The 13,598-nt window shown below is 40.3% G+C and overlaps 2 protein-coding genes across 10 annotated transcripts in view; one reads left to right on the top strand and one right to left on the bottom strand.

The window, feature by feature from the left end:
* ZC3H14 (zinc finger CCCH-type containing 14) overlaps positions 1–5,919 on the top strand; it is a 57,229-nt gene extending 51,310 nt beyond the window's left edge. For all 9 annotated transcript variants that reach the window (XM_055131825.1, XM_055131819.1, XM_055131821.1 and 6 more), the window contains 5 exons: positions 2,402–2,522; positions 3,383–3,519; positions 3,962–4,050; positions 5,124–5,230; positions 5,649–5,919. In XM_055131825.1, coding sequence (XP_054987800.1) covers positions 2,402–2,522; positions 3,383–3,519; positions 3,962–4,050; positions 5,124–5,230; positions 5,649–5,655 — 461 coding nt within the window. In that variant the 3' untranslated portion in view covers positions 5,656–5,919. The remainder of the gene's footprint in view (positions 1–2,401; positions 2,523–3,382; positions 3,520–3,961; positions 4,051–5,123; positions 5,231–5,648) is intronic.
* An 894-nt stretch (positions 5,920–6,813) lies between these two features.
* The window catches only part of EML5 (EMAP like 5), a 169,679-nt gene continuing 162,894 nt past the window's right edge, over positions 6,814–13,598 (bottom strand). The window contains exons 40-44 of the mRNA XM_055131814.1: positions 13,347–13,509; positions 12,988–13,091; positions 11,972–12,125; positions 9,977–10,077; positions 6,814–9,349 (exon numbers count right to left, since the gene is read on the bottom strand). Coding sequence (XP_054987789.1) covers positions 9,313–9,349; positions 9,977–10,077; positions 11,972–12,125; positions 12,988–13,091; positions 13,347–13,509 — 559 coding nt within the window. The 3' untranslated portion in view covers positions 6,814–9,312. The remainder of the gene's footprint in view (positions 9,350–9,976; positions 10,078–11,971; positions 12,126–12,987; positions 13,092–13,346; positions 13,510–13,598) is intronic.

Below are 13,598 nucleotides of genomic sequence, written 5' to 3'. Positions count from 1 at the left end.
CTCCACGTTTGCTGTTGTGTATCTCACGGGGAAGCCAGGAGATTCTGAGGGGCCATGGATGAAAATAGAGTGAATAGGGTGGGGCACAGCATGAGACTTGGTGGCCAGCCAGTAGGATGGAGATCAGGGTGGCACAGGAAGTAGAAAAGGTCAGAGGGGGCTGCAGTCAGTAAAAAATTGAGAGACACACTGGTCTAAAGCAGTCGTTTCAAGGTGGGTGGGTGATCTGCCAGGGGTTTGGGGAGAAACCCTAAAGTGATAGTAGCCTTGGATGCAGTTGGGGAGTACTTTGTTCACTTAAGGTAGATTTCCGGGGGTGAGGGGGGTGGACACAGTGATTTCTGAAAAGGGCGCCATAGGCCAAATAAGTTTGGAAAAACCAGGGAGCCTGTTCTTCGGGAGGGCAAGGCACTTTCTCTGCATGGTGATACAAACACAACTTAGGTTTTGTGGAAACTCTTCTTCTGGCTCTATCTGGTTTGATTTGAGACTAAAGAAACTTTTTTTTTTTTTTAAAGGTTTTTTGGGGTGGTGCTTAGGGGCCACTTTCAACTTGTCATGCCAGTTTGTGATGGTGGTGTTGGTGGGGTGAGACCATACACTGGTGAGAGTTGAAGCTGAGCCTCTTGCATGCCCACATTTATATCCTACTCAATGGCTTTGCGATCTCTTACTTTGCTGGGCCTTCCGAGTGGTCCTCAAGGACTGCTCCCAGTTGTATGCCAGGGGTCATGCCTGGCAGTGCTCAGAGGCTTGCGTGGTGCTGAGTATTGAACTTGGACCTTCTGCTTGCCAAGTACGCACCCAGGCTTTGTGCCCTTTACCCCAGCCCCAGCTGCTGGCTCTTTAAAACACTATCCAGTAATAGCTTCTGAGGATGCTCCTGTCTGCATCTGTGTCTTCCTCTCCTGGACGGACACCTGAGGGTGGAACCCAGGAGCAGTATGTCCTTAGAATACTAATTGCTGTGCTTCTTAGGCTATTGTTGGGTGCCTGTTGGTTGCCTGTTTCTCTTCTTTTAACATAGGAAACTGAAGTTCACGGTTTTACCTAACATTTGCTAGGTGTCTTATGGGTGAGCGCTAGTAAGTTACAGAACCGAATTTGCATGCCTGGGCTGGATGAGTCAAGAGGTGTGGAGAGATACGGTCACAAGTGTGATGCTTGCTTTTGTCACCCTAGCTCTCATGATAACTAGGGCGGGGTGGGGTGGCTAGGACTTCCTGGGCATGAATTGGCACCCTTTCTTGTGCCAGTTCTACATGAATTTTATCTTTGGTTTCTTCTTTGTTTTAAATTGAATTCTTTGCCAGCATTGAAAATTCATATGTATTGCCTGAAGGTTTTGGTGGATTTCTGAAAACGGAAACTGTGTGAAAGTAATTGGCATTCATGTGTATCCTCATGCAGTGAATGTGCTTGGGGCTGGTTCTTGCTGGTCTTTGAATATTCCTCCACCTTAGACTTTCTACCTTGGGTCATCTGACACCAGCCAGGCTCCCTCTGGGGATCTGCTGAAGCCAGATAAGGCATTTGTGACCTTTTGAGGTAAAAATCTTCTGTCTCTCTTTGGATATTCATGCGAACTAGTGCCTTGGACTTGCTAGCTCCTTGGACTTGCAAAAACCATTTACCTTGAGTAAACGGGAAAATATGAATTTATACTTAATCATACAGTTTGTGTTTATGGAGTTTTTTTGGTTTTATTTTTCATTTTTGGGTCACACCGGGTGGTGCTCAGGGATCACTCGTGGCAGGGGTCAGGGGGACCATGTGCTATGCTGAGGACCAAACGGTTGTTTGTGTGTAAGGCAAACTCCCTTTCTGTATTGTGTTTTTTGTTTCCATTTTATTGACTTTCTGCATTGTCATTTTTTCTTTTACATTAGTGCAGCTCTAAAAATAATAGGAATTTGAGTTTTTGGTAAGAATTTTTTGGCTTTGTTGTAATCCCATTGTTCATTTGCATCTCTCAATCAGAACGGAATTATTACTTCCTAATAACCTTTTGCAGGAATTTTTTTATTAGTGTTAATCAGACCCTTAGGGCCTGTTTATTTTCTGTAACTATTGACACAGAAGAAAATAGTTTGAAAAATATGTATCTTTTTGTTTTGTTTTTGGGCCACACCCAGCAATGCTCAGGGGTTACTCCTAGCTTGCCATTCAGGAATCACTGCTGGCATTGTCTGGTTGACCATATGGGATGCTAGTGTGCAAGGCAAGATCCCTTTCTGCACTATTTTTTGTTTGTTTGTTTCCATTTCATTGACTTGTGCAAGCCCTACCCACTGAACTATATTGCTTGGGCTCAAGAACTGTTAAGGGACTTTTGTTAGAGGTTCGGCATACTGAATTGATCATAATTAATGAGATGTTTTTAATTCTTTTCCCCTTACAGCTGACATGAGCGAACTGAACGTGATTCAGAAACCAGAAAAGCTTTTAGAGAGGTGCAAGTATTGGCCTGCCTGTAAAAATGGGGATGAGTGTGCTTATCATCATCCTGTTTCACCTTGCAAGTAAGTGGTTGCAAACCTGTCCTGGTTTTCAGGTTGATTTCTGTGTACTTTATTACGGTTACTTTCCCATGGGCAGCTGGAGGCAGTGATGCTTTCTCTGGCCTTCTCCAATGGAGCGGATTGATATCTCTGCTTCTTGGCTAGTGGGAGATGGTAGGAGGTTACTTTGTCTCAGACCTGTGAAATATTGAAAGAACAGCTTCCTGAGGATTCTCTGCATTCAAGAAGAATGGGGCATTTGCCCTAGTTTGTATGCTTTGTTTCTACAGGTATACATTGAGTCTGAGGCATTGGGGAAAAGTTATACATGAGGAAGTATTTTGGACTAGGGTGAAGTTTATCTAACTGGTGAATGGTTCTAGTTTTCTGTTTTTTTTTTTTTTTTTGGGAGGTTGGACTTTTTGAACCACCCCCAGTGATGCTCAGGGAGATGCTCAGGGGTTACTCCTGGCTCTGCACTCAGGAATTACTCCTGGTGGTGCTCCGGGACCATATGGGTTGCTGGGAATCAAACCAGGGTTCACTGAGTGCAAGGCAAACGCGCTACCCACTGTACTATCACTCCATCTCCTGTTTTTTAGATTTTTTTAAATTGAAAAAAAATTTTTTTTTATAACATAGCATAGATGTATAGATCCCCCTTCTGTCTTTCATAATGGCCGAGGGATGAATTGAAAAATCTGTTATTTAGGCTTTGGAATAGATTGTCATGCCCTATTTTGGTATCAGACTTAACATTAAAAATAGAATATTGCTTTTTTCTTTGATATTTCTCTGCTTCTCAAAACCAGTAACATCCCTCTTAAAAAGAGTAATAATGTGGAATACAAGTGTGAACAATCTTTTTTTTTTTTTAATAGAGCTTTCCCCAATTGTAAGTTTGCTGAAAAGTGTTTGTTTGTTCATCCAAATTGTAAATATGATGCAAAGTGTACGAAACCAGATTGTCCCTTTACTCATCTGAGTAGAAGGCTTCCAGTCCTGCCTCCAAAACCAGGTTAGTGACTTTGTGAACAATTGCATTAGCCTTTTTTTTTTTATAGACTATAACTGAATTCAAAAGGAAATTTAAAAAGAATAGTTCTAAAAATCATTCTGCAAGAGTCAGTGTTTATAAGGGAAAAGCAAATGTGTCAGACTTATCCTGTTGTATTCTGAAGCATTTGCCATGAGTAGTGATCTCCAACTACCTCATTTTTTGTGTATATTTGTCTGTTTTTATGCCACTTCTGGCATTGAGGGGGTGGAAACATGGGAAGGCTGGGGTAGGATTCATCGGACCCAGGACTCAGATGTGCACAAAGCATGTGCTCTACCATGTGAGCAGGCTCTGCCCTGCTCATTGTCTGCTAATACCATTCCCATAAGTCCTCACTTAATATGGTAATAGAAAACTTTTTGCCATGTAAATTTAATTAATCTTTGTCTTTTTGTCTCAGTTACAACACCAACACCACCTTCTAATAGTCAGCTCTGCCGTTACTTCCCAGCTTGTAAGAAAATGGAATGTCCCTTCTATCATCCAAAAGTAAGATTTATTTTTTCACATGAATTTAATGAAAAATTTTCAATTCTAAGACTTTGAAAATCCGCAGCAAATTGAAATGTCATTTTGCCCCCATCTGTTGCCTTAAGTGGTCTCAACTCTTAAGTGGTCTCAAGCTGTTCATGTTGGGTCCTCAGCAGTCAGGCGGGAGTAAGCCCCACCTGGCTAGTGGGGTTCCCTCATGCCTTTAATTTAGATTCTTTCTCCTCGCTGCCCCCCTCTTTATGCCTAACCGAGACGTGAATAATAGCACTTTTCAGTAGCACCAATATTTGGACTGATGCTCTGTCTGTGTGATTAAGATTGGTTGATATTTCCCCAGTTGGTTAGTTTCTCAGTGTGTAAGAGCTGTCCAAAACAGTAATCACAGAATATTGTCTGAAAGGCTTCCAGTTTCCTCAAACTACAGTTGGGCATAGTAAGTGAAGTTTCTTACAGAAATTTGGGCAGAATGTGCAGGAATGATTTGTTGTTTGATTAGAGAAAGTTTGTATTGTACGTGAAGGCTCCTTTTGAAGTTTTCTTTTCTTTTTGCTTTTCGGGTCATACCCAGCGATGCACAGGGGTTACTCCTGGCTCTGCACTCAGGAATTACTCCTAGTGGTGCTGGGGGGTCGACCATATGGGATGCTGGGAATCGAACCCAGGTTGGCCTCATGCAAGGCAAATGCCCTACACACTGTGCTATCACTCCAGCCCCTCCCTTTGAAGTTTTGTTTATCTGAGTAAGATTTCAAGACTTAGTGAAGTAGTAACTGATATAGATCTAACGTAATTTTGGGGGGGGGGTAGGGGAGGGTGGTTAGGAACCATACCTGGTTTTGCTGAGTTACTTACTCCAGGCTTGGTGCTCAGGTATCACTCCATGGGGCTCAGGGTATCATAGGGGGTTCCCAGCATCAAACCCAGGCTGGCTGCATGCAGGGCAAGTACTATCTGTACACACTACAATAAAAGTATCTCTTGCCTTGCAAATGTTTCGGTAGGCTGTTTACTGTCATCTCATATTTGTGTTCATATGTATTCTGCACCTGCTAAAACACTTATTTATTCAGCATTGTAGATTTAACACGCAGTGTACACGGCCTGACTGCACCTTTTATCATCCCACAATTGCTGTGCCGCCACGACATGCCTTGAAATGGATTCGACCCCAAACCAGGTAATGCTTAAAATCAGGTTTTGTGTCATTTCAAATACTTTCCTTATTTGTAGCATCTTAGATATATACTAGTTTGGGGGAGAGGGGGAAATAATGTTTTAGAGTGTTTCTGTTGAATTGTACCAGGGGCCCTTTGGAAAAGTAGTTTATGGCAGATTAGAATTTTCAACCAAGGCCTTCCCAAGAGTTGAACACTGGTTAGAAATCTCAACAGTTTCTTAGATATTACTAATAGTAAAACATTCAAAGCAGTTTCAAATGATTTTTTAGTTTGACCTGTAATTTCAGTTATATGTTACTACCTTTTATGTCTGTAGTCTGTAGAACAAATACTGTCTGAAAAATACTCAGCTTATGTTGAAGAATATGGTACACGTGAATGCAAGCCATTAATTTAAAATATTTTTGTTTTGTTCAGTGAATAACACCCAGTCCTACCTGGCAGAAGATCATGGAGTTTGAAAGTTTCCATCTGCTGAAAAATACTCTACAGAACTTGTCATATCTTGAAACTTGGAATATATTGCTTTCATAATATGAAGTTTATGCCTATTTGAAGTGTCTAATTTTTCAAGTTTGTAAGTTTATTAAGTGGTTTTAATATTGGGTGTTTTTTGTTTGTTTTGTTTATGAAGACAGTCTAAGGAAACGTTGAGTTCTATTAAAACATTTGAGGTGTGTTTATTACACTGCTGTTTTCAAGTATCAGCATTTACAATGTGATATCAGTACTAATATTCTACATAGACCTGGCTGCTATGTGTATGAAAGAGTTGGGCAGCGTCATTAATTCCACAAGTTGGGCTGCTACTTTGATTTTCCCAAAGTTTCATGTAAAACATAATCAACCATGAAAATAAGTGTCCAGAAGTGCTAAGGCTCTTAAACTAGTTAATCTTTTTGAGTTTAGTTCAAAAAGCATGATAACGTAGGCTACTCAGGTTGAGGGCCATTCTATAAAAAGGTTCCCAGTGACTGGTTTCTTGACCTCCTGAGTGGGGATGAGTGAGGTGATGGTTTCATATATGGTGAAAACAACTGTAATGGCAAATGCAAAAAATTATAAACAGTTCCTTAAAACTACTTTCATATACTACAAGTGTATGCTTTTAAAAATATTTTGGGGAACTGTATTATCATAAAATTACACAAAAGTTTGTACAACTTTTTATACAGAAGATATAGAAAACAGATTTTAAACTCACAAGATGATGCCTATACATATGTACTCACATTCTGAAAAATAATATTCTCAGAAATAATTCCACAGAAAATAGTTATTTCCGAAGAATAATTTTTTAATGTAAAATTAGATTTAAATAGTGTATTTTAAATGGCAGACTGTATAATTTCAGAGGTCAGATGGTGAACTGCTAATTAGGACTGTAATTCTGGACTATTGAGTTAAATATACAGAGTTTTGTGTGTGATTTTAAAAATTGTTAAGGCAAGATGTGTCATGCTTTAGAATTAAATAATATTACGGATTCTAAAGACTTGATGTATTTTTTTTTAATAGAGCCAAAAGTTGGATAGAAATGAATAAATTAGGTCAAGAGGGATAAGATTTAAATATTCTCAGGACCATTTAAAGAAAAATTCATTTCTGTTTTAGTGAAATACTCAAGAGATAACAAAACATATAAAACGTCAGAATTTAGAGCATAAAACCAACACTATTTGGTGGCCATTACTTTTCCATTGGGAGAAGAATTAGATGCTAAACCATTTTATAAGTTATGATTTGTTGTGAACTTATGGAGTTCAGATACTTCATTACGAAGGTGTGTACCATTGAACTATGGCATTTTGTTCACTCCAGTATTACTTAAAACACTTGGTATCTCCTGCAGGAGAAATTAGTTTCAATTCTATTTCCAGAATCTGACTTTTTTTGGTATTGTTATGTAAATAGTATGTAGTTACAGAAGATCAACGGGAAATAAGAGCTTACATATAGTTCAGCCACTTTACCAGAAATAACATGCTTAAATCTGAACCCCCACCCCACCCCTGCCTCCCCAATTAGACATTGCCTGGAAAACACATTTAGGTTTGATCTTATTTTTCAGTTATGGTTAATAAGCAGGGTGAAGTTGACTTACTTTGAAATGAACCACCATGAGAAGGAAGGGAACAAATGGATGTGGCTGACTGCACACAACGGGTGGCACCAGTGTGCTTTGGCATGCATTTATTTATATACAGAGTGGGGCTAAAGGCGCCAGAAGTCTCAGGTTACAAATAGTGGAGCTTACTCAAATACCATACACAAAAATAATTATATGGGCTAAAAAAATATAGGGTAGAATCTATATGGCCTCTCACATTTAATAACTTTTTAAAAAAAATGTTGGTAACCTAGCAGCTTAAAACCAGCATGACTTTTAGTTGTGAACCTATCAACAGTGGTTAAGGCTGGATTTATCAGTTGGCCACTTGGAAGAACAAAAAACGCAGTGGGGGCTATTATAATCCCTTACTGTCTTATAGTTACAGAGTTTCTACCTGTACGGTAATGGAAATGGAATATCTTTAGCAGAAGCTGGCAAACTTGACCCAGAAAGAAAACCTGCAAATAAACTGAGAGTAGTTCAGGGGGACATTTTCCTTAATGACGGACCCTTTATGTGAATAGATATGTAATCTTGAATTCTGAAAGTTGGCTTAATTTTAGAGAATCCATAATTAAAGAATACCATCTTATATTTCATGCTGCTTAAATCCTTAATTACCCAGAATCATAAAACTGACCAAGATTAGTCACCGATTAGAATGTGATACAATACAATCCAGCTACTTCTGTTTGTAATACTTACAAGATGTTAGACATAGAAAATAGATACAGGAACCAGTGTGCCTTGTCAAAACTTTTTTTTTTAACAAATATGAAGGGTTTGTTATGCTACAAAGATAATGCATTAAAATAAAATTTAGGACCTATAGAAGAGCATCAACTTTCACATTTAGAAAAATATATTTTAAAATAGCAGTCTACATAATTTTCAGTCTTCAGGAGACTACAGATAGGCTAAATAAATAGCAAATTCCTGAATGGCAAGTACTGATCTTTGGCAGCATTTAAAGTGAAGAGAAATAAGAATCTAAGAGTTCAGCCCTGATCCACCAGAAAGAAATTTTATCAAACCTTATAAGCAGACCTGACTCACTCATTTTGGAAGTCAGCCTACGGGGTGGCCTACATCTAAAATTTCCCAATAGAAAAAGAAAATCTATGAAATTTTAATTCAAGTTGCATGTTGAACAAAAATATGTTAAGACCATATTTGAAATACTATTGCTATCTAAAACCTTAAAAAACTACACCACTGAAAACAGCTCCTCATACTTGTCCATTATTGAGCTACAGTCTTATTTTAATTTTTCAATCATAGAGATGACTGAACATTCAAACATAAAAAGATAGCTCAAAAATGAAAAGGTAGTGACCATGTCTGCTCCTGAATTAAAATGGCCAGGAGAAATGTCCTTTGGAGAAAGGCCTTTATAAATGCATCAGCATTATATTCTCTAGTCAAGCTTGCTCATGTCTCTTTAGTGAAAATGTTTGCCTTTTAGGACTATGATCCTTTAGGGCAGGGTGATGGTATCTTTCTTTTCCTTATGTAAACAGAAGGATAAACCATGATAAGCCTTGACAGAAGGATATAAATGCTACTAAAAAAAAACTTATGCTAACAAGATAAAAATTGCCCAAGTTGGGATTTTAAGGTTTTGGTTTTTTGAGGAGTGCTTATCCTTTTAATCTCCCCAGTGAGCTGGCCAAACTTGCACAACACTCCCCAGAAACATGGGTGTTGGCTTTTACCAAATATTTGATCTTTCTTGGAAAATAATTCTGGCAGTGTATAGGTTATGGAGAGTTGTCCATTGCTTATGGCCAGCATTATTAATGTTTCAGTTCTACTCCTGCTATTTTGGGTTCTGGGCATTTATCCCCATTACAATCTGAAATTAGCACCACTGGACCATGAAGGGTTTGGTTCTGGGTTTTTTTTTTTCTCCTCTTCTTAACTGGTCTTCCAAGGTTATTTATGTAGTCTTCTCGGCATCTGTCTCTTTCAGTGAGGCATATGTACACATTTCCAGACAAATAAACTGTAATCAGAGAAAAATTTTTCATTAGTTTTTATTTTTTGGCTTTTTGGGTCACACCCAGCGATGCACAGGGGTTACTCCTGGCTCATGCACTCAGGAATTAACTCCTGGTGGTGCTCAGGGGACCATAGGGGATGCTGGGAATTAAACCCGGGTCGGCTGAGTGCAAGGCAAATGCCCTACCCTCTGTGCTATTGCTCCAGCCCCCTCTTCATTAGTTTAATGATCAGCTTTCAGATCAGACATGTATGGAAAAGTTATTTCTTTTATTCTGTATTACATAGTTTTTGACTGCAAGGGGCATCTGGTTATGCTGCCTTTTTATGTTAACTAGCTGAGTCCAAACCCTGAAGCTGTTGGAGGTCTTAAGTGTCTTAGCAATGAGTAAAACAGTGCTCTTCTTATTTTTTTTTTGTGTTTTTTTTTTCTTTTTGGGTCACACCCAGCGATGCTCAGGGGTTACTCCTGGCTTTGCACTCAGGAATTACTCCTGGCGGTGCTTGGAGGACCATATGAGATGCCGGGGATCGAACCCAGGTCGGCTGTGTGCAAGGCAAACGCCCTACCGGCTGTGCTATTGCTCCGGCCCCAAGACAGTGCTCTTCTTGCACTGATCATGTTACCCACCTGCAGTCATCCCCTCCAGCACTGATCACGTGTCGGTCACCAGTGGTAAAGCGAATGTTTGTCACATGGGGAGAATGGCCCAAGAACCTTTTATGCTTTGCCTAAAAAACGAGAAACAAATTTCAGAATGTTTGATACACAAATGTCAAAATTCCCCACTGCACACCAGCATTTCTATCTCGGGGCTCTGGAGAGAATAAGGAGGAGCACAGCCAGTGATGGATGCTTTCTGAGTTACTGGATTTGCACGTAATAAAAATCAGGTTATTTGGGCAGTCAGGTATTTGTAGGTAGTTATGAAGACTCTCCTGATGAAAAGCATTTTAAATTAGTAGTAAATTGATGAAAGGTTTATTGGGGGCAGGAAGAAAAACACTTATAATAGTTTTTATTTATTTTCTGAGTAATGGATTTTAGGAAGCTGGAGGGTATGGTGGAGAGTTAGGAGAGTCTAAGTAGAAAGTGATTTTGGGGTTGGAAATGTGGCTCAAGTGGAGAGCACAGATCCAGGCTTCAGTGTGTGTGTGTGTACATATATGTATAAGCAACACATACATACTACTTTTTGGGTTACAGTGATGCCCAGGAGTGTTACTCCTGGATGTGTGTGTGTGTGTGTGTGTGTGTGTGTGTGTGTGTGTGTGTGTGTGTACACACATATATGTATAAGCAACACACACATTGCTTTTTGGGTCACAGTGATGCTCAGGAGTGTTACTCCTGGATCTGCACTCATAAATTACTCTAAGCGGTGCTTGGGGGACTATATGGGATACTGGAGATTGAACCCTGGTCAGCTGCATGAAGACAAATGCCCTGCCCACTATACTATCACTCCAGCCCCAAAATACATTATTTTAAAGTATTTTCATACCAGGAGATAATAAGATTTTATTATGTATGTATGAGGGGGGGCTGGAGCGATAGCACAGCGGTTGGGCTTTCGCCTTTCACTCGGCCAACCCGTGTTCGATTCCTCCGCCCCTCTGGGAGAGCCTGGCAAGCTACCGAGAGTATGGAGCCCGCACGGCAGAACCTGGCAAGCTACCCGTGCGTACTGGATATGCCGAAAACAGTAACAATAAGTCTCTCAATGAGAGACGTTACTGGTGCATGCTCAAACAAATGTATGAGGGAAGTATTAGTGAGTGGATAGTTTTTATTGGAAGTGAAATTAAGACTTATGGGTGTAGCCGTTATGGGATATGGCATGAAAGTTCTGAGAGAGCATAGTACAGTGGGTAAGGCTCCTTGCACACAGACAACCCAGGTTTGATCCCGGCATCACATATGGTTGCCTGAGCTCCACCAAGAGTGATCCCTTAGCACAGCCACCTGTGACTCAGCCCCCATAAAAACAACAACAACAAAAAATAGCATATGTTTCAGCAGTTTCCCTTCTGGAAAAATTGGAAAAGATTTATGTACTCCTAGGGTCATTGCAAATTTACTTACGATAAACAAGAAGGGGAAACAACAGAAGTGTCTTTATCAGTGGCTGAATGGGGTGTGGGGTGTGTGTGTGTGTGTGGCTGAATGGTGTGTGGTGTGTGTGTGTCTAGAAAAGAATCATGAGATCACACCACTGGCAGTAACCTGCATGGACCCGGTAGGTACCATTTCAGTTAATAACTCTCATTGCCTTTTTTGGGTCACACCTGGCGATGCACAGGGGGTTACTCCTGGCTCTGCAGTCAAGAATTACTCCTGGCGGTGCTCAGGGGACCATATGGGATGCTGGGATTCGAACCTGGGTTGGCCGTGTGCAAGGCAAACGCCTTACCCGCTGTGCTATCACTCCAGCCCCTCTCATTGCCTTATAATTCACAACTCACCTGAAAAAATGACACCATCATTACTTTTCTCTTACTGTACAAGAGATTATTTTGTATTTTGGGAATACTAATATCACTTAAAGAGAAAAGTACATTAATTAAATGCTCCAATATATTAAAAATGAGTTTTCTTAGAATAGTACACCAAACACAAACTTACAAATTTTTCAGAACACGGGAAGTCAAATAACTTAACCATGCCAAAGTCATCTCCTGTGACAAGGTTGATTCCTGAATGGGACACACAGGCACAGTTGACGTCTGCTTTATCAGAGTGTCTGGACCAGATCCCTAGAACTTCATCTCCTAGAATGCTAGGGGGAAAGAATGAAAGCAAATCTATAGTAAACAGGTTTACCATACAGAAAAATCATATTTTGGTAACTGATGTAAAAAGGACTGGAGCCATCACTAGCCTTACAGGCGGCCGACCCGGGTTCGATTCCTCCGTCCCTCTTAGAGAGCCCGGCAAGCTACCAAGAGTGTCCCGCCCGTATGGCAGAGCCTGGCAAGCTACCCATGGCTTATTCGATATGCCAGAAACAGTAACAAGTCTCACATGGAGACATTACTGGTGCCCGCTCGAGCAAATCGATGAACAATGGGATGACAGTGTTACTATGCTATAAAAAAATACTGTGTGAACTAAATAAGCTCTTTGGTGATACTTGGAATGCTGCTAGTGGAGCTCAGCGGACAGATGTGCTCACTATTGCTGTGTCATCCTCAGCCTAAAGGCCTCTGAAGTCCCAACTCAAATTTCCTTACCTTGAAAATTTTGATAGCATGGTAATGTTTAGTCAAAGGGATTTTAACATGGGCATATCAGTCCTAGGATTCAAGATCAAGCAGCTAAACCTTTCCTAGTGGAATAGCTCTAACTCCAGACTTTTCATAATCAACTCTTGGTTCTTTTAATACTATCATCATCATCATCATCACCATCACTACCATCCCGTTGTTTGATTTGCTCAAGCAGGCACCAGTAACGTCTCCATTGTGAGACTTCTTGTTACTGTTTTTGGCATATCAAATATGCCATGGGTAGCTTGCCAGGCTCTGCCGTGCAGGCGAGATACTCTCGGTAGCTTGCCGGGCTCTCTGAAAGGGACGGAAAAATCGAACCCAGGTTGGCCGCGTGCAAGGCAAACGCCCTACCCGCTATGACATATTTACCTAGTCCATGTGGCCCAAGTTATCTTGTCAATGGCAGCTTGATCCAGAAGATGTTTTCCTGAAGGCACTTCATAGACATGCCGCTTATAGCAACCAGTGGAGACCTTAATTTTATTAAAATAAAAGTTCTATTAGGCAAAATCTAGAAGAGGTTTATAATGGACTAGTAAGTGCTACTTGATTTATATCTTTAGTATTCAAGAGTTAAAGGTAAGTGGGAAAAAAAGCATTGATAAGAATGGGATTATTTAAAGAAGTAACAGCTCAGAAGTAACAAAAGTCAGAAACTTCGATTGCATTCACTTAATGTCAGCATCAAAGCAGAGCTGTTCTAAACTGGTTGGTTAACTGGTACCTACCTGGAGAAACCTGCTATCTGCAGAAAAGTCCATCTGAATAACAAAGCTTGGAATGTCTTTGCAGTAGCTAATTCTGTTAAGGGTGGGGCCTAATGTTAGGTCATAAAAATCCACTGAGTTCTCTCCAGAACCCACTGCCAGAAATCGGGAATCCGGGCTAAATCTGAATATGCAACACAAGGAGAGAGAGGAGTCAGACCACATGAGATTGCACAAAACATTTAAGACCAGTAACTCCTGCTCTAGGAAATA

Source organism: Sorex araneus, chromosome 3 (assembly GCF_027595985.1).
Source record: "Sorex araneus isolate mSorAra2 chromosome 3, mSorAra2.pri, whole genome shotgun sequence".
NCBI lineage: Eukaryota > Metazoa > Chordata > Mammalia > Eulipotyphla > Soricidae > Sorex > Sorex araneus.
The sequence above is the reverse complement of the archived record's forward strand: the minus strand, read 5'-3'. Positions and strand labels throughout refer to the sequence as shown.